Source organism: Arachis hypogaea, chromosome 1 (genome assembly GCF_003086295.3).
Source record: "Arachis hypogaea cultivar Tifrunner chromosome 1, arahy.Tifrunner.gnm2.J5K5, whole genome shotgun sequence".
Classification (NCBI taxonomy): Eukaryota; Viridiplantae; Streptophyta; class Magnoliopsida; order Fabales; family Fabaceae; genus Arachis; species Arachis hypogaea.
Genome location: NC_092036.1, coordinates 12,495,476 through 12,515,413, shown reverse-complemented (window position 1 = coordinate 12,515,413; position 19,938 = coordinate 12,495,476). Strand labels below are relative to the sequence as shown.

Genomic DNA, 19,938 nt, shown 5'->3' with positions numbered 1-19,938 from the left:
TATAATTTTCTTTAAAAATATATACTGATTTCACTAAAATTTAAATATGATACTTGCTGTCTTTAATTTTTTTCAACGAGATATTGACTTTTCTTATAAAATCATAATTGTTTATTTTTCAACTTTTCATTTTCTTTGGAAAAAAACTTGTACTATTTTAATTGATGGTTCTTTTATCATATATACATTTTACTACTTCAATTTAAGAATAACTAAATTTTTTTACATGTTTTACTTTATGAACATCTCCAGTCTCCATGTTAAACTTATGAGGAGTTTATTCTTGTTCGTGAAAAAAAAAAGGCGCAAACATTTGTTATTTTTCAGTAATTAAAAAAGGAATTGTTTTGTTTTATTTTTTGTAAAAATGGCTTGATGAATTGTTTATGTTTTCGCCTTAACTCCATACTCCATGGTGAGTTAAACTCACTCTATTTCTATTCTGATTCCGATCTGCGTTAATCGCCAACAAAAAAAAAATGGAAGAATATCCAGAAGAGTTGCGAACTCCGCCGGTGACGCTGGCGGCGATTGTGGGTTGTCCGGAGCTCCACCCTCTGATCTCAACTCACTTTCTCTCCGCTCAGCCGCCAATCAACACCCTCGCCCTCCCTGACCTCTCCAAGATCTACCTCTTCGAACGCAAGCCCAAGGATTCCAACGCCGAAGTCCCGCCACCGCCTCCTACGGTTGTCGGCGGGGTCCTCAAGAAGGACTGGCTCCTCAAGCACCGGACGAAAGTTCCGGCCGTTCTCGGTGCTGTGTTCAGGGCGGAGCACGTGTTTGGTGACCCTGCTCAGTGGCTCAATGTCTGCTCCGATCTCGATTCCATGAAGTAAAACCTCTCTCTCTCTCTCTCTCTCTCTCTCTCTCTCTATTAAGTGCGTGTTTGGATGGTGGAGTTCGGAGAAGGTGCGATTCAGCATTATGAGTGAACAACAATAACAATGGCAGCTAACTAAGTAGATGATGATAGTGTTTACTTTTTGCATTTTAAGTGAAAATGTCGATTTTTAGCTATTGTTTGGGGGTTTGAGGATGTTGCATAAGAAAGTAACATAATTGAGCACGGTTTGTATGTTGAGGAAGCTGCTGTCTTGTTTTGGAGAATGGAGATATTTAATGTATGTTGAGATGTAGGGGAACAAGGGATTGTTGTTGAGGCAAGTTTGAGGTTTTATTTGCTTTATGAATATAATGGCTTTTATTTTGAGTTCAATTACTATGTACTGAAAGTGGAGAAGAATTTTAGACTTGCATAGTAAGACTTTCAAGATAGTTCGTGATTGAGTCATACGCTTATGATTTTAGCTCAGAGCATGACCTACAATTTGAACGTGTGTTGGTTTTGGATGTGGGGTTTTGGTTTTGTTTTCATTTCTTGGACTTGATTTTTCTGAAATGTGTTTGGGGTTGTTTGTGTGCAGGGCTGTGATTCGTGGGAGGAACATCAAGTTGGCTGTTGTAATTATCCACACTGGTGCAGGTGATTGACTTACTAGTTTTTCTGTCTTCGTCACTTTACTTCACCGTGCGCTCTACTCACAAACTGTATGAGGAGAGTGAATTTAGATTGTTACATCATTGAGTGGCCAAATTTTGCTATGGTTTTGATTGGAATTGATATGCAAATGGGGAACCTCCCCCCCCCCCCCCCCCTCTTTTCTCTCTTTCTCCCCCTTTCTCTTTTTGGGTGTATTTTATTGTATTTCTGTTTCTGTTTGATTGGTAGGCAGCGACTAGAGGAAGGGACACTATTGTTCTTTTAATGTCATTTACAGATAGAGGTCTGCAATGAGTTTGTAATATGTTTTCGGGTCTTTGATTGCAGATGAGATCACTGAGGATAGAATGATTGCCTTACGAAAGCGAGCAGATGTAGATGCTAAATATGTAATTATGTTAAACCCAAATGACAACTCAGATCTCAATCAGTCACTTGACAGGCATGCTTTATCTTTCTAAATTTTTTTTGTCTATTTTCTCTATAAACAGCAACATTGTCGTCATGCTCTGTTCTCCTTTTTTGTGCAGGATGGCAAATGCGTTTTATGGATTAGCCACTATGTATTACCGAGAAGAAGGAAGAAGGATTAAACAAAGGATAGAAAAGAAGAATGTTAGCTCGGTTGAGTTGATTGTTCGCTACTGCTTCAAAGTAGGAATTCATTTTTCTTCTTTTCCTGATTACTTTTTATGCCGGTGCCACTAACATGCCAACCAAGGTCCTGTTGGATGCTATTTTTAGTTGGAAAGCCAAATGCATATATTATGTATGGATGCATGTATGAATGTATGATTGATTGAATTTTAGTAGTAGAAAAAGGATTAAAGGAATAACGGTGATCATGCTTTCTGAAGGAGTAGAAAAGGAATTACAGTGATCATGCCTTTTGACTTTCTTATGTTGTTTATTGTACTCAAGAACTTGTGCATGCTTTGCTTCTTTATACTTTTATCAAATAGAAAGTGTGCATTATTTATCTAGATGCTATGAATTGCTAGGTTGCTGTATATGCAGAATTCCGAAGTGACTGGCCCGAGGCGCTGAAATTTTATGAGGAGGGATATCATACACTGCGAGAGGTGCGTTTCATGTGAATAGTCTTTGAAAATTGTTTATTTTGCATTTTTAATTTTTATCTGTTTTGTTTTCATTCTTGACGATTGACAAGATATATTCATTGAGCGTAAGTAGCATTGGTATTACTATTTACTGTTAGTCAACTATCGAAATATCTCAATTATCATCTGCCAACTATATTTCTATTTAGAAGTTATAGCCTTGCAAGGAGTTTGTCTTGTCATCCTCCAAGAGCATCTATAGGATATGATTTTGTAGTATATTATATGCACTGTTGTCTAAGATGCTTGAAATCTTCTATTGTCTCCCCTACTATCAAATGAAGTTGCATGTGTTTGACTCGATTTTGGTTGTGTTTTTGTAACATTTGTCTCCAAAGCAAATGCTAAAGTTGACATGCATTTTTTCTGTTTATATTCATCACACAGATTGTTGGGGTGACAACAAGGTTACCTGCAATACAACGGTTGGTTGAGATAAAATATGTTTCTGAACAGTTGAATTTCAAGATATGCACCTTACTACTACATAGTGGGAAGGTCACAGAATCAGTGGCATGGTTTCATCAGCACAAGAATGCATACAAAAGGCTTGTTGGTACTCCAGAAGCTATATTTCTTCACTGGGACTGGATGAGTAGGCAGTATTTGGTATTTGGTGAATTGTTGGAGACTAGTTCAAAAACAGCTCAAATATTTCCTCCTATTACTCTAGGTTCCGCTTCTAAACCCCTGTCTGAGTGGGAATTTCATCCAGCCTATTACTACCAAGTGAGAACTGCTCTTTTACTACCTAACTTTTGTTATGCTGCTAACATGTTTAGGAAAGAAAATGCCTACACCAGTTTTAGGTTGTATTCATAACATTGGCAACATAGAGGTTTGAATTTTATTCTCGAACTTTCTTCAATAAAACGTTTACATGTAAAATCCATGCTAACGCTTGGTGGGAATTTCAGAATACTTTTATTTTTGTGACTGCTTGGCAATGTAAAGTTTGAATGTTATTTTATTAAAAATAAATTTATAAAATGCATTTTATTGATTGATTTATGTATTTTAACTTCCTATCTACCGTGTTCATCTAGTGGGATAAGGCTTTGTTTTTATTTTTTTAATTTCCTACCCCTTATTCATATTAAACATTAACGAGAAGAAAATTACAAGTTTGTTATCCTATTAAGGGGGTTTCTACCACATTGCTGTGATCCATGGTTCCAATCTTAGTTGGGAGAGTCCTCTACATTGAGTTCCCTATAGTACTAAAATATATGTATGTTTTCAGCATCCATGTGCGTTTTTACAAACTGTTACTCCTCGTTTATATGTGCAAAGTTGTATTATGAACCTATTCATGTGCTTATGTAAACTCACTGGGTGATCCTGATTAATATCTATGAAACAGTTAGCAGCCCACTATTTGGGCCAGAAGAGGTCATCACTGGAGCTTGTAATCTCAACGACAGAAACCTCTAGTGATACTGATAGTGTTGATTCTGTTGTTCCTTCAACCTATGTTGGTCAATTTGCTCGGATACTTGAGCTAGGAGATAATGTTGATATGATGGCGTAAGTTTTAATTGGTTGAAATAAGTTCATTTTATCTATTTATTTTTTAATGGGTATCATCTAAATATTCATTTTTATTTGCAGTCTCACTGATGAAGAGTACATGCGCTATGCTGTGTCTGAAGGAAGAAGGTTCCGAGACTCGCTTGAAATTATTGCTCTTCTGAGAAAAGCTTACGAATCCTTCAATAGTAGTAACATTCAGAGGATGGCCGCACTTTGTGGGTTCCAGATGGGTAAGGAATATTTTTCCGAGGGTGATTCAAGCAATGCAAAGCAGATTTTTGACAGTATTGCTTCCCTATATAGAAAAGAGGGATGGATAACTTTGTTGTGGGATGTCTTGGGATTCTTGCGGGAGTGCTCACGGAAGAGTTCTAATGTTAAAGATTTTGTGGAGTATTCTCTTGAAATGGCTGCACTCCCAATATCTTCTGATGCCAATCTCCAGAGAGACACCGGTCCAGCTGGTCCTGCAAGTCGAATCCAAAGAGAAACTGTACACAAGGAGGTTTTTGATCTCGTTATGGAAGATTCAGTGTCAGAAACAAATGAACAACTGAATAACCTCAAGATCAATGGGGACAAACCACTTCAGCTTCAGGTTGATCTTGTAAGTCCTCTCAGGTTGGCAATGATTGCTTTAGTTGCTTTCCATGAACAGACAATGAAGCCTGGGTCATTGACCTCGATTTCAGTATCACTTCTTTCCCACTTACCCTGTACTGTTGAGATTGATCAATTAGAAATCCAGTTCAACCAACCTAGTTGTAATTTCTTTGTTTCAAATGCGCAAAAACCTCAATCAGTAGGAGTTACTGATACTCAACAGCACCGAGTGGAGACATCAACTTCACTTGTACTTGAACCAAACAAATGGCTGAGGTTGACCTATGACATTACATCCGGTATGTTACATATCTAGAAAAACTTCACTTAACATGATATATTATACATTTAACTACCATTTTGTGACCCTAAATTTCTTTACCTTACGCGTCTTGTTTCTATTGATGTGATTGTTTAACCAACTTATTATATAAGTAACAATGAGATGACTGCTTATTTATGTACCATGCAAAGTCCTCCAATATTTCTTTAAAAATTGGTCTGGGATTTTCTGGCTCCTGTGTCAACAAAATTTGTAACAAAATTTGTCAGTTTCTTGGTTCTGGTTAGGATCTATGTCTAATTTATTGTCCATCTTGATGAGTGCATAACTATTACGACTAGAAGAATTGCTTTTGCTTTAGCCATTCCCCCCCCCCCCCCCCTTCTCTTTTATCGTGATTTGAAACTCTACTTGCTTTTCCAGATCAAAGTGGAAAACTCGAATGCCAGTCTGTTATTGCAAAAATTGGACCACACTTCAGAATCTGCTGCAGAGCTGAAAGCCCTGCTTCACTGGATAGTTTACCTATTTGGACATTGGATGATTGTATGCAAAGTGTTCCAATTAAAGATTCCGTTCTTGTGTTATCTGGTCAGAAGATCATCCAAGTTGAAGAACCAGAACCACAGGTAGATGTTCGTCTTGGTGCCTTTGGTCCTGCATTAGTAGGAGAGATTTTCTTGGTACCTGTTACAGTGATTTCCAAAGGTCATAATGTGTACTCAGGTGAGTTGAAGATCAATCTTGTAGATGTGAGGGGAGGTGGCTTGTTTAGTCCGAGAGAAAATGAACCGCACGCCTTGGATAGTCATCATGTCCAGCTGCTTGGTATTTCTGGACCAGAAGGGGAAGATGATTCTCATTTAGATTCTGACAAAATAAAGCAAGTACAGCAATCATTTGGATTAATTTCTGTCCCTTTTCTTAAAAATGGGGATTCTTGGTCATGCAAACTAGAAATCAAGTGGCACCGGCCTAAACCAATTATGCTTTATGTATCTTTGGGTTATACTCCTACTAATAATGAGTCAAATCCTCAGATGGTCCATGTCCACAAGAACTTGCAAATTGAAGGGCAAAATGCTATTGAACTTAACCATCATTTTTTGATGCCATTCAGACGGGACCCATTAATTCTCTCTAAGAACAAGCAAGCTTCAGAATCTAATATTTCACAATCACTTCCCTTAAACCAAAAAACTCTGCTCATTGTCAGCACAAAGAATTGCACGGAGTTGCCAATAAGGTTGAAGTCCATTTCCATAGAAGCAGACAATGATGTTGAAAGGACATGCTCTAACCAACATGGAAATGAGGAGCTTTCAAACCCTGCCCTTGTTGCTCCTGGGAGAGAGTTCAAGAAGGTATTCTCAGTGAGTTCCGACAAAAACATTTCAAAGCTTGTACTAGGAACTGTGTGTTTGACATGGAGGAGGGACTTGGGGGTGGAAGAGCAATCTGCTTCTACCATGGGGACATTGCCTTGGGTTGTGACCAAGCAAAAGCTGCCAGACATGAATGTCGAGCTACCACCATTGATTGTGAATTTGGAATGTCCTCCTTATGCCATCTTGGGAGACCCCTTCACATACTATATTAGGATTTTGAACCAGACACCATTGTTGCAGGAAATCAAATACACACTGGCAGATGCACAAAGTTTTGTATTATCAGGGTATCATAATGACACTGTATATGTTCTTCCAAAATCTGAGCTCATTCTCAGTTACAAATTAGTTCCACTTGCTTCTGGGCTGCAACAGTTACCTAGATTTTCCATGACTTCAGTGAGATACTCTGCAGCATACCAGCCTTCCAGTTCTTCAAATTCTGTTTTTGTTTTTCCTTCAAAGCCTCAATTCAAGAATGCAGCCTCGACCAACATTAGGTTGGAGTCAGTTGCCGATGAATAGATCTTGTACATTGTTCCTTTTTTTTTTTAATTATTTTCATTCTATAATATTCATCTTCCTTGGGATTGAAGGAAACTACTTATGTTACATGGAAAATCTGTATACATGTCCTCTTTTGGATCTTTGTTTCTTGTTTATTATTGATTTGGGTCATTAAAACACTTCTAGATATGTTAATCAATAGTTACACGTTAACACAAGCAATAATTTTAGACTGGAATCGGTTCTAACTGGTTTTGCATGGACTGGTTAATGGAATTTTTTATTTATATTCTTTTAGAAAAAAGAACTAGTGCAAATATTTTTCTTTTTTTTGGTAATAGAACTAGTGCAAATATTTACTCCTTAAGTAATTAGCTTTGTCCTATGATATTTGAATGAGGAGTTTCGTGCAATATGTTGATGGAACTTATAATCCCTACCAAATGATTTATAATGCTGTCATTATCTTTTTAATATAATCTTCAAACATCAGAAATGAACATGACTGGTAGAGGTATTGATGATGCTGCAATGTGCTTGGACTAAGTGTCTTACAGCGTTGTATTTTTTTTATTTCTTTATAAACTTAATAATTAAGCATGTGGGATCAACTAAGGGACCAAGCTTTTGCCCCTCCTGCTAGGGGAAAAAAAAGGTACTCTAGATCCCATTTATGCTTTTTATGATACTTTACATACGTGTATTCACTTTCATAACAAGTGGGATTAAATTTGGAGTCTTCCATGGGAGATGTTCTACGATTCTACAAATCTTGGCCATAAAAAAAATTGGATGAATGGTTGGTGTTTATACTTAGCCCCCACTTTTCTCTTGGTTGGTAAGGTACATTCAGAATTGAGCCTGACAAGTCGATCCAATAGTGAATATCCAGTCCATGAGGCCTAATCTGCATAGGTTAGAACAATTTAGATACGGGTCTCTGAAATTCATATCCCAGCCAACTTGAAGAGCAAATCTGATGTTTCCAATTACTTCGATTATCATCCTCAAGTGAGAACCACTTTAAACATAAGGGATAATCTCTCACTTTGTAAGGAAGTCCTATAATTTTTATAAGTCATCTCCAAAAAATGATTAAGTTCTATATGGCTACTTTATAAATATTACAACACACAGGTATTTGTTTTTCGATCTAATTTTATATAAAGATGCTAAAACTTTTGCTAACTTATGGTAAGTTTGGTTTAGGTTTTCATTTTCTGTTTTTATTTTTAGTATTTTTTGAATTTCGTGAAGAAAAGAGTAAAAATAATAAAAATAATAAAATTCTATTTTCTGTTTTTATTTCCTATTTTTACTTTTTTCTTTATAAAATCCAAAAATTAAAAAATATTAAAAATGAAAACAGAAAATAAAAATGCAAACCAAACACATCTTTAAATATCTAAATTTCTTATAAATATCTCTTTTTCATTGCTATCCAGGTAAGTATGTCAAACTTTCTTCCATTCCAGTAAATAAATCAAAATTTCTACTTAAAGACGCTTAGACGTCATGTCCAAATTTGATTTATTTAGATTCTAGATAATATTTCGTATCAGAATAAGAATTATATACTAATTTTTCTTATCCTTATTACATCATTCTTTCTCAAATTTCATATCCCACAGTTAATTTTTTAATTTCTGTTTTATTAAAAAATGTTAGACTCATAATATTTTTCGAATAGGATTGGAGACAATGGCAGTGGGTAGAATGTTGGAGTTGATAGAGAAAATAAAACAAAGACCAGACGGATATGAATGTAATTTTGTGGTCTTTTAAAGTATGTATTTTTCAAGGACCATGAAAGTTTAGAGTCTATTATATTCTAACTCGGTCCAATTTAAAAATTTCCCTCAATTTAAGGAACTTAGTGGAGAACGGAGAAAAATTTGGTTCACAATGTTAATTCTGAGAATAGTGTGATTAAAATTAAAAAAATATTATTATGGCATTAAAATAGTCTCATACGAGCCATGCATCAATTAATGATATATTATTATAGCATTAAAATATTTTACTCAAAGGTAGTGCTGCACTTTGTTTTCTTTTTGATAGTGTAGGGTAGTTGTGTATGATCTGGCCATGGATATAATATTTATCTATTTTTATTATATAAAAATAAAATTTATTATATAGTAAATTTATGACATTGATTTATGTAATTATACTGTATCAGTAATTTTGTAAAGATAATAATTTTATAATTTAACAAAATAAAATTAATAGATTTTTATATAATAATAGTATAAAAGTGATTAATTTTAACATTTATTATTCAATTGAATTAAAAAATAATAATTAAATATAATTAATATATACATTAAAATTATAATAATAACAATTTTTAGTTACAAATAAATATTTAAAATATATAATGACACAATAATATTTGTTTACTATACATATATTCCAATATATCTTGATTAATAAAATATATTTATAATGTTATACTATATTTTTTATATTCTCATTCTTAATTAATTTTTTTAGCTCTTTTTTTAAATTATATCTCCAAATATACTAAAGAAAAACTTTAAAATTAACTATAGAATACCATCTATTAAAAAATATCAACAAATAAATATAGTTTGTTTCTCAAAATCCAAATGATTTGCTTATGAAAAATATATTTACACCAATAAATAAAAAGAAATCTATCTTGGAATTGATTATATTTTATTATAAAGCATATAATTTTTTTTCTATTATATAAAAATATTAGAAAACACGCATAAGTCAATATTTAAAAAGAGATCAAATTGACAAAGCTTTTGTTGTTGTATATTCTTTTTGAATAATTATATCGAATTATATCTAAAATATAAATATTTTTTACAAATGAGTTTTTAAGTTTAAGTGTTTAACATTAATATATACATATTATCTAATTAATTCTTAAACAATATAATACTTTTAAATTTATACTATATAATATAATTAATTTAGTTTCTTGAACAAGATACCGAAACTTAGTTTAGTTTTTTTAAAATGAGAAACTTAGTAATTTAAAAAAAAAATCAGACTTAATTATTTTTAAATTAAGATAATAAAATTTGTATATAATAAAAGTCGTACATTAAATAATAACTAATTTCTCACTCTATTTATCTAATTTTTTTCCCTTATTTATACCATGCATACATGGTTAACACATGCAGTTGTGTCTAACCAAACACAGAAAACATAGAAATAAGTAAGTTAGTGTATCAAATTACCAGAGGGGTTGTTACAGCTTATTTAGAAATAGATATAGATTTTATTGGTCGGAACAACTTTAAATTAAGTTGGTACGTACGTTACAAGACTTGGAGGTAATCCATAATTTTTTAGGGTGACTAGAAAAGAAAGCAAACAAAAGAAAAAGGAACAACCCTAATGGTAAGTGTAGTTGACTACAAATACTCTGGTTGTGAAAAAAGAAAAGAAAGTCATGAAAGTAATATATATTATATGGAAGCGGTTCTCCTATTATATTTAGCGGAATGTGATATTCCATTTATGTTGACCATTTAGATATAATATAAATTATTTGAACGTTTAAGATTTTGGAAGCTTTTTTGAGTGAACATGAAGAGAAAGAACTTATGGTGGACTTCAAATCGGCTATGTAGTTGAAAAGTATTGAAACCTATATATTATTTTATTTGACCATGTGCAATGAAGCTTGGTGTCATGGTATGTTTTCGGCTTTTCGCGTGATCTTGAGCATACAGCTGAGTAGGCAATTTGTTAGAAATAGGGGTGTAATCATGGAAGAAAACAATTTTTGGTAATCATGGAATGAATAAGAAATGATCCTAATTGAATGAAAAGAATACTATACATGTAATTGGATAATTTGTTTTTTTAAAAATACAGCAATGTTCCAAAAGAATAAGAGATGAATTAAATTATGCAAAATACAGTGATAGATAAAATAATATTTTTGATGAGAGAAAAAATTGAGTGAAATTATCATGAAATCGAACTATTTAAATGCATATAAAATTTGTATTTATTTGTTTATTATATATTATATGGATAAATTATTTGTGAGGTAAAGTTGAAAATTTTTTTAATGTATTATAAAATGAATAATTGAAAATAATATAGAGTTCTTTAATATTATGCAATATTTTCGTATTCAGGACAAATTTAATCGATCATCAATAAGTGAAAAAAATCACTCTGAATAATTTGAATAAAAAATATATCTCTTCAAACTTTAAATTAAAGTACTATGATTTCTGTTGGTTATATTATTAAAGGAATTATTAAATTGACAAGTTCATATGAAATAATTAGCGTTGATTTATACGGTTTTGAAAATTGTATAATTAAAAGTAGTTTAATTATTTTATTAGTTTCTATAATTTTATCAAATTTATAATTAAATATTTATAATTTTTAATTTAGTCTTTATACTGCTTTTAATTTTGTAATTGGATTATTTTTATGTTAAAAATATTAAAATTAATAGAATATTTTTCTTAAAAAATATGTAATTAAAGATCTGATTAAGTTCTTAACTATGAATACTTTTAATTTACGAATACCTTTATAACAATCAAATTATAAATACAGAATAATTAAACTATTAAAATTTAAAGAAATATACAATAAAATAAAAGATTTGAGACAACACATACTCTCAATTTATATGGAATTTATGTTTAAAATGAAATTAAGATTTAAAATTTAAATATTTTTAGTCTAATTCAAGGATCGTAATTCAAACCATAGATTTTGTGAAACTCATAATTTAAAATTAAAAATGTAGTTAGTTTTAAATTAAAATAGGGGATATTATTAAAATTCTTTTGTCAGTATTTTCAATTATATTTTATAATGAAGATATAATAATAAAGAAATGTAAATATTTTAAACACAAATTATATTTGTAACAAAACCAAAATTTCAAAGTGAAAATAAGTAAATAACGTATTTCTGAGAATATTTTTTTTGAAATAATATATGAGTCTATAGTGATCACTTAGCCACAAGCCACACACTAACACCGGTTTTAAGCCACTAGGAATTAGAGCTACTCTTTGTTGACATTTTGCCTCTGTAACCAAGTTTATTTTTGTCCTCTCAACATCTATGCAAATGGGCTAACTTTTGGTACCATGAATACCATATTCAGCTTTTTTCCTCCGGTATATGTGATCATTTTCCTATATTATTATTATATATATTGTTGCAACATTGTTCGGAAAACACAGATTGCAAATTGACCAACTTGATCATCATCACCTACCATCTTCAATTCATTATTTCCCACTTTGTTTCCTTCCTTTCACACTCCTTTTCTTTCCCGCAATGAAGAAACGTGGGAATTAAGGAAGCAACGTAACAGACAGTCTTCAACCTTGCAATATAATATGTAATTTTCACATATATAGTGAACTAAGTTAAAAATTAACATTTATTCAATATTTTTTAAACTATGTTTACCTAATATTATCAATACATTTAATACGTCTTTAATATGAAGTCTTTTTTTTTAAGAGAAAATGGTATTTGTCTTTTTCAAAAGATGTTTGCCATTTTCTTTCTCTTTATTTATAAAATATACACTTAAATTTTTTGTTAGCCTAAAATAATGTATTGATTAGTTTATTTGGCCAAAATATTTTCCAATAATGATTAATATATATATATTAGGTGTACGTTAAAATTAACTACTAAAATTAACTATTATAATATAATACACATTAAAATATAAAATATACATTAAAAATGAGTTAAATTACATAATAACTAATTTTAGTGACTAATTATATCATGTAAATAGATTTTTTGATATAAAGCAGTGATAATTATTTAATTGATTCAAATAATCATAATAACGTAAAAATATAATAAATATTATTTTTTAATATTTATAATTAATGAAAAATATATTAAATTTTAAATTAAAATATTTTATATTATGTAATAAAATATTAAAATAACGTAAATGTTTACAATAATAATAAATATATTATTATTTGAATTAAGTAAATAAATAATACTAAATATATATAATGAAAGTATTTTGATTAATAAATTAAAATATATATTATTTTAATCTTATAAAAAAAGAGAAGGTATATTTTATAGATACAAAAATATTAAACATAGGAGAGAGCTTCATCTTGTCTAGTTCTCTTGAGTCTTGATTAAAACTTATTTAAGGATATGGTAGAATACCTTGGAACTTATGGACCCAAATTGAAGAGCTTTCCGCTTAGAATATCACTTTGTCACTATCAAACTTCACACCAATGTTCTGAAAACCGGACCGGACCGGCCGGTTCGACCGGTTTAACCGCGAACCGGAGACATAAACGGTTTGGTTTGATGCTTGAAACCGGAAATTATAAAACCGGATATAAATCGTTAAACCGGACAAAAACCGGCCGGTCAAACCGGAACCGGAACCGCCCGGTTTGAATAAAACGGCGCCGTTTCGCGCTTAAGGGGAGAAACAAAACGCCTTTCACCATCTCCTTCCTTATTCCTTCGAGCAGAAGTGCAGAACACGCTTGGCCTCAACCAGGGAAAAACCCTAGCCGCCACCACCGCCGCGGGGAGGAGCCGTGTTTGCCGTCGTCCATCGCAGTCAGGGGCTTGTCTCCTCGAGTCTTCGTGCGTCACAGTCAGGGGAGTTCTCCAAGTCTTCGATCTGTTCGCAGTAACCAGTCGCAGGTGCACTGCTTCTTCCTTGAGCTCGGCCGCCGTCGTGTTGTCGCCGTTGTTTGTCGCTGTTGTTTGTCGCCATCTGTAGCAGTCAGGGGTTTGTCACCAAGGAGTCTCTCTTCGTCTGTTGGCATTATCCAAGTCAAACCCCCTGTTCGCTGTCTTTTTCCTCGCTCGGCGCCCATCCTCCATCGGATTCGTCCTGCTTGCCGTCGCCCTCTCGAAGGTCAGTGGCTTTGGTGTGCCCTTGTTCTTCGTTTTTCGTTTTATTATGTGACTCTCTGTTCTGAAATCAACAAATCATTCAATGATGATAGGGTTTTGTGTTTTTGTTGAAATCATTGATTTTCTCTGGCTTTGGCTTTCTGCTGTGGCTTCTGGCTTCTAGTGTGTTGTTGTGTGTTTTGTGGCTCCACTGTGCTACTGCTGCTGCATTGTGTTTTTGTTGAAATCATAAACAATTAATAGCAAAATTTCCAATATACAATAGAAACCATAAACGATTTTCTATTATGTTTTTGTTGCTATAACTTGAATTTGTTGCTGAATTTGTTGCTTCCCAGTCACATAATCAGAACAGAATGCTCATTCAGTGCTTGGTTGATTGGCTTTGCTTTCTGATTGTATTTGATGATAAATTTTAAATTGATAGCTTTTAAATTTTAAATTTGCACTGCCTATGTTACTGATTCACTGTTCCTTCAATGCTTTTTATTGTTGTTAATGATTGTGATGAGCTTTGTTAAAATTGGGTTGAAAACTGTTGAATCTTTCTCCATTTTTCATTGTTCTTAGCTTCTGTGAATAATAACATGCTTGTCGATCCTCCTATTTTTATTGTGATTACTGATTTACTGATTTGAGGTTAGGGGAAAGTTGAGTCTGTGTTACTCTGTTTTCAAGGATTTCAGGTTGAACTTCCGAGGTTGGTGGAAATGGAAGCTCTAACATTTTTGTCAAGCTGAATATGCAATCCTCTGCACCAAATTGTGGGAGACATTAATGGGCAAGTGGGGCTGCACCAATTAGATTCAATACATCTAATGTGATCAAGTGGAAGGAAGCAAAACTGCAAAACAAAACCAGGGGTTGCAAAATACAAAAATAAATTGAAGGTAGCTGGTATACATTTAGTTTGATCAATGCTGATTTACTGATTTACTGATTACTGATTTACTGATTTGAGGTTAGTGGAAAGTTGAGTCTGTGTTACTCTTTTAGGGATTTGAGGTTGAATTTGTGATTTGTAATTTCTTGGGTCTTTTGTAATGCTGCTGATTTGAGTTTGAAATTTGTGATTATTGATTGTGGCTTGTTAAGCTGCTGTTGTTAACTTGTTATGCACTTATACTGCTGTTTTGTTATGAAATTATGGCACTGAGTGTTTTGAATTTTGAATTTGTGATTTGTGATTTGTGATTTGTGATTTTGTTATGCTGCTGTTTTGAATTAATTTAGGGGTGATTATTTGTTATGCTACTATTTTGAATTAATTTAGGAGTGATTAATGATTATTTCTAGTTGTATTGTTGCTGTTTGCACCATTGCTCTTTTCACTATTTAACTTTGTATTTTGATAAGATCATATGGATTTGGTTGACATTTCATATAATGTTTTAAATTTGGAAGATATTTAAGATTTATATTAGACTATAATTATATTTTATAATGTTTATATATAATTTATTTATTATTTTTATTCTGAAACGGTTTTTCCGGTTGAACCACCGGTTGAACCGGTTGGACCAATAAACCAGTAAACCAGTAACTAGAGCGGTTTGATGACCGGTCCGGTTTTCCGAACCTTGCTTCACACACAGCTCGCTCTATGTCAACTCATAACGCCACCCGCGACGGCAATAGACCCAATTCATTGGAAGAATGGGTTCGCAATTGGGTGCCGATGAAGAAACACTATGGCTGGTGGATATTCTATGGTGTTGGAGCTATTAATGGAATCGCATTTTTTCCTGCAAGTTCCAACTTGAAGCATCTACTGGGAGAATCAAACCAAGAACTGTGGAAAATCATTGTTTTCGTTATTGTCTCTGTTACTTTGGTTGTTTTGCTAGCTATCCTTCGTCGTTTGGAATGGCCAAAAGTGAAAGATTCATCCTATCGTCGTCAAATCAAAGCATGTGGTGTATTCGGGGCCCTGTTGCTGATCTATGTCTACACCTTCTTTTCTAGTCAAGGAGAAGAACGAGAACAAGAACACCACAATAAGACACCAAAAAGTAAGTTATTATATGGTAGCGTATCGCTTTTTGGATTTGCTCTGATGGCTTTGGCTCTGTCAATTCAGACTAACTACGAATTTGTTAAAGAACTCATGGACTTCTTTGTGGAACAACTTGTGGTGGAGCTCACCAAGATAAAATGGTATTATGGCTTCTTAGGAGCTCTCTTCAGTTTCTTGCTCCTCATTTTCCAATCGTGTAAAGAACCATCTGTCCCTGAAGAGGGCCTTATCCCAATTAGTAGAAGGGACCCAGACTGCATCAACAACACCACCCATGATCTCCGGCAAGTTACTAGAAGGGATTTCTCCTCCGTCTTGGGAAATACTACAAGGGATTCCTCGCCTCTAAGCCTAGCAGAAGATCACGCCGGCAGAGATGCACATCACGATCCAATTGACAGCAACACTACCCCCCTCCTCCTCCCAGATACTAGAACGGATTCCTCGCCTCTAAGCCCGACTCAAGATCGCATCATTCGTGCTCTTAACGAGAAGGATCAGGAACTTGCTGGGAATTTACGGGGTGGTTTGATTGCGTACATCAATGGTTGGACCGACGAGATTCCAGTGCCAATAATGAAAGACACCAACTTCATCAGGGATACGATTAAGCCGACAGTTGAGGCTCTTCGCACAATAGTGACTGGTATGACAGCCACTGATGAAAGAGTGAAGGAATTGTTGGAGACGGGGTACAAATCCAGTCGGATACAGTTTTTTGTGATGTGCAAATCCAAGTTGGAACCGGACAAGGAGGCTCCCGTGAGTGTGATCAAGAAGTGGATTAAACACTGCAACATAGCATTCAAGATACTAATTCCCAACGAAAGAGTGTTGTGTGAAGAAATCCTTGGCAAATCCTCTCCCATCTCCCAACGGTGTTTAATGCACTTTTGCAGTCATGTCAAACAAGATATTTTGAGTTTTGTCCAAGATGATATGCCTACACTGATGGATTTTCCTGAAATAACGCTGGTTTTCACAACAGTGCGTGACCTAATTGTTCCAGAGTTCCAGTCACTCCAATCACTGTTTCCTGAGGAGCAATTCATGACCCCTGAAGTAGTCGACCTCGCAAGAACAGTAGGGACAAAAATCAGGGATCACTATTTCCGGGATAATGATTTCCCTCCCCAAATTGACAAGTCTAGTTCTTGTGAAGTTCATCCAATTACCATCAAAGTAATGCACCGCCTGGGTACTGCTTTTAAAAATAGGGACAACATTGAACCAATCCTCGAAGCATATCCCAGTGACAAAGTTAGAGTTTTTAGGGGATGGTCTTTGATTACAAAATATATAGATTGGAATATCGAGGAGTTTGAGGCCTCTTTGGAAGCCACCATCAATAATGCGTATGATTATGAATTGCGTGGTGTGTCTATCATGGCTAATGTTAATTACATATTAAAGAAGGCCTACGAGTTTAGATTTGAATTAACTGAGGGGGATACTTGGGTCAAAGATCAAGCGCGGAAAATTCAAAGGTGCCGTAACCAATACTGGGACAAGCAGGCTGAGTTGCTGGCCTTTTTGAAGCATCATAATCATAATGAGAATGCGACTAAAGCTTCAGTAGTGAAGGAGATGCTATTTTCATTCGGTGATGGCACGCTTCTTGACAAAAATTACTATCCTTATGACGGCATGCTAGAACCATTCTTGGTCAAGGCCTTTGTCCCGAATTGTGAAATTCTCGTTAAGAGATTCCGTGCTTTACTGAATGGCACAGAGATAGACGATACTGATGAATGGCAATCTTTTGAAGATGAAAGCCAAGGTTAGACTCCGAATCTTATGACTTGTGTTACATTTTTTTTATTTATATTTTCTTCATTTTTGGGCGTGAAAAGCCTTGTGTTAGATTTATGATACCAATAATAAGGTAGACGCCTTTATTAATTTCTTTCATGACCTTATCTTATTCCTTAAAAATATTTAACAAAAATAGTTTAAATTATTTTATTTCTAGTTTTTAATTACTGTACAATATGAATGTTATATTTATAAAATTATATATGTTAAGTTAATTAAGATAATTTTAGGTTATTATTTCTTTAATATGACTGTTGAAATGTAATTTTATTATATATACAAATTTAGTTAAAATATATTTTTAAAATAGATGACCAGGCTATGAAATATAAGAAAGTTTTATCAAAATTATACAAAACTTCAATTTTTAATATATTTGTTATAAAATTATTTTCAAAAAATAAATTTAGAATAATTTTAACACATGCTATTCCCATAAGATATTTGCCTTTTTCTTGTTTGCTTTAGCCTTTAATGTATATGAGCATGCATGAATACCAAGGTAAGGTACATATATAGCATATTATTAATGAATTCTTTTTTTAATGTATATGAGTCAACATATTTTATAATTTGTAATTATCAATTAATTATTTTTAATATTTTTAATAATATAATTATATTTAATAGTATAAAATTATACAATTCTTTTTAATAATTAAATACTAACTAAATTTTAATAAAAGTGTTGAATTCTCAGGCTTTTTTATTACCCAATTATCATATCTAGATTCTAGACATGCATATACTACTTGCATTCTCTACACTTATTGTTTTATTTAAAAAGGTATTTATTAGCTACTTGTGGCTTGTGGTTACTTTGTAGATCATCATCATATATATGAGTACCATTTTCTACTGAAAATTCTTATCTCACTCCTTTCTATCATTTCCCTATTTTTCAGAGACGCCGTTGCTTGCTTGGAGTTCGAGGTAGCTCTAGCACTTGATGAACAGCATTTCTATGTTTCTGGAACATTATTTGTGTTACGTTTTGCGTGTTTATTACTTGATGGAGGCATTCTAAGACCTTAATATACATAGATTGTTATTTTCTACATTTGTGTATCGTTTTGCGTGTTTGTTTCTTGATGGAGGCATTTTCTACATTTGTGTTACGTTTTGCGTGTTTATTTCTTGATGGAGGCATTGTAAGACCTTTATATATAATATATTTTCTACATATATATCATATATGTATGGTCTAGTTGAGGGTATAATTGTATGTGTATTTATTATTTTACTTTATTTTCCGATTCAAACTTTATCTTTTGTCATCAATACAGGTACAGTATTTGTATGTTATAGACACCAAATAAAAAAAAAAAGTGGAAAATGTTTTTGGTCTAGTATAGCCATCGACAGATATAACTAGTAAATAAAGTTGGAAGCACTTGTTTTATGTTCATAAAAATTAATTTAAAAAAAATAAAAATTCATATTTCGAAAACTCAGGAGATCATTTTTTTAAAAATTACAAATGAAAGACTCATCGATACTCTCCTTTATTTTAATAGGTTTCCAACCCCAAATTTATTGAAACAGTAACAAATCTTATTTTGCACTTAAATCGTGTATGTTAAAAGTTTAAATTGTTAAATAGATAAAGATGAATGGTTATACTTTAACCGGTATTCTAATGCAAAAATCTTTTTTTTTTAATTTGAAATACAATATATAAAAAAATATTAGAGAATTTTTAAAATTTATTATTTTTGTCATTAGTTAATTATTAATATTTAAAAATATAAAATAAAATATATTATTAAATTAAAAAAAATTAAAAAAATTAAATTAATGACTAAATAAAAACTAAAAATAATAAATTTTGATAGTGATAACATTTTTCATATATAAATCCATACATCTATACTTGCATGCGGCCATAGATATTTGCATTAATTCCATTTGATGTCACTATTTTATATGTATGCTCGAATGAGAAATTGTGATATTTTAAAATAATTATGCTATCGGCGTTTAATTATTTTTAACTTTTTTTTATAGGATTTTTAAGTCTAATAAATTTAAAATTAATTTGTTACCAATTTAAATTTTATTTAAGAATTTACCTCTTAGCTGATAAATTATTGTATATATAAAATAATATTTAAATTTAATATTTACTTAAATAAATAATTAAATTGATCATTTGATCAATTTAACTTGGTTAATCATTTTCAATTTTAACACGATCTTTTTGTATATCTATAAATTATAATATATTATATTCTTGTTATTACCCTCATAAAATTCCTCCATTTACTATATAC

General features: G+C 32.4%; 2 protein-coding genes across 19 annotated transcripts; both read left to right on the top strand.

Moving 5' to 3' along the window:
- Window positions 1-210: 210 nt before the first annotated feature.
- LOC112797524 (uncharacterized) lies at window positions 211-7,079 on the top strand. Its single transcript, XM_025840515.3, has 9 exons — window positions 211-835; window positions 1,428-1,486; window positions 1,832-1,946; window positions 2,035-2,158; window positions 2,506-2,586; window positions 3,013-3,354; window positions 3,989-4,152; window positions 4,237-5,060; window positions 5,468-7,079. Exons 1-9 carry the CDS (start codon window positions 480-482, stop codon window positions 6,955-6,957), a joined length of 3,555 nt encoding a protein of 1,184 aa, XP_025696300.1. The 5' UTR covers window positions 211-479; the 3' UTR covers window positions 6,958-7,079.
- Window positions 7,080-13,129: 6,050 nt separating this feature from the next.
- On the top strand, window positions 13,130-18,885 carry LOC112797506 (uncharacterized). Of its 18 annotated transcripts, none has more exons than XM_072233778.1 (5): window positions 13,130-13,834; window positions 14,520-14,723; window positions 15,429-15,845; window positions 15,914-17,630; window positions 18,571-18,885. In XM_072233778.1, the coding sequence occupies exons 3-5, from the start codon at window positions 15,777-15,779 to the stop codon at window positions 18,600-18,602; spliced, it is 1,818 nt and encodes a 605-aa protein (XP_072089879.1). In that variant the 5' UTR covers window positions 13,130-13,834; window positions 14,520-14,723; window positions 15,429-15,776; the 3' UTR covers window positions 18,603-18,885. The 18 variants fall into 18 exon arrangements, with proteins under 18 accessions (XP_072089879.1, XP_072089876.1, XP_072089878.1 ...); XM_072233775.1 differs by having other exon boundaries at window positions 15,366-15,845; XM_072233777.1 differs by having other exon boundaries at window positions 14,520-14,730; window positions 15,366-15,845.
- Window positions 18,886-19,938: the final 1,053 nt, after the last annotated feature.

Excerpts from the sequence above, each read along its gene's own strand:
- LOC112797524 (XM_025840515.3), top strand. The coding sequence starts at position 480 with ATGGAAGAATATCCAGAAGAGTTGCGAACTCCGCCGGTGACGCTGGCG. Across the intron at positions 3,355-3,988 it reads ATCCAGCCTATTACTACCAA|TTAGCAGCCCACTATTTGGG; the intron begins GTGAGAACTGCT and ends TCTATGAAACAG. Across the intron at positions 5,061-5,467 it reads GACCTATGACATTACATCCG|ATCAAAGTGGAAAACTCGAA; the intron begins GTATGTTACATA and ends TTGCTTTTCCAG.
- LOC112797506 (XM_072233731.1), top strand. The coding sequence starts at position 15,437 with ATGTCAACTCATAACGCCACCCGCGACGGCAATAGACCCAATTCATTG. Across the intron at positions 17,631-18,570 it reads TTTTGAAGATGAAAGCCAAG|AGACGCCGTTGCTTGCTTGG; the intron begins GTTAGACTCCGA and ends CCTATTTTTCAG.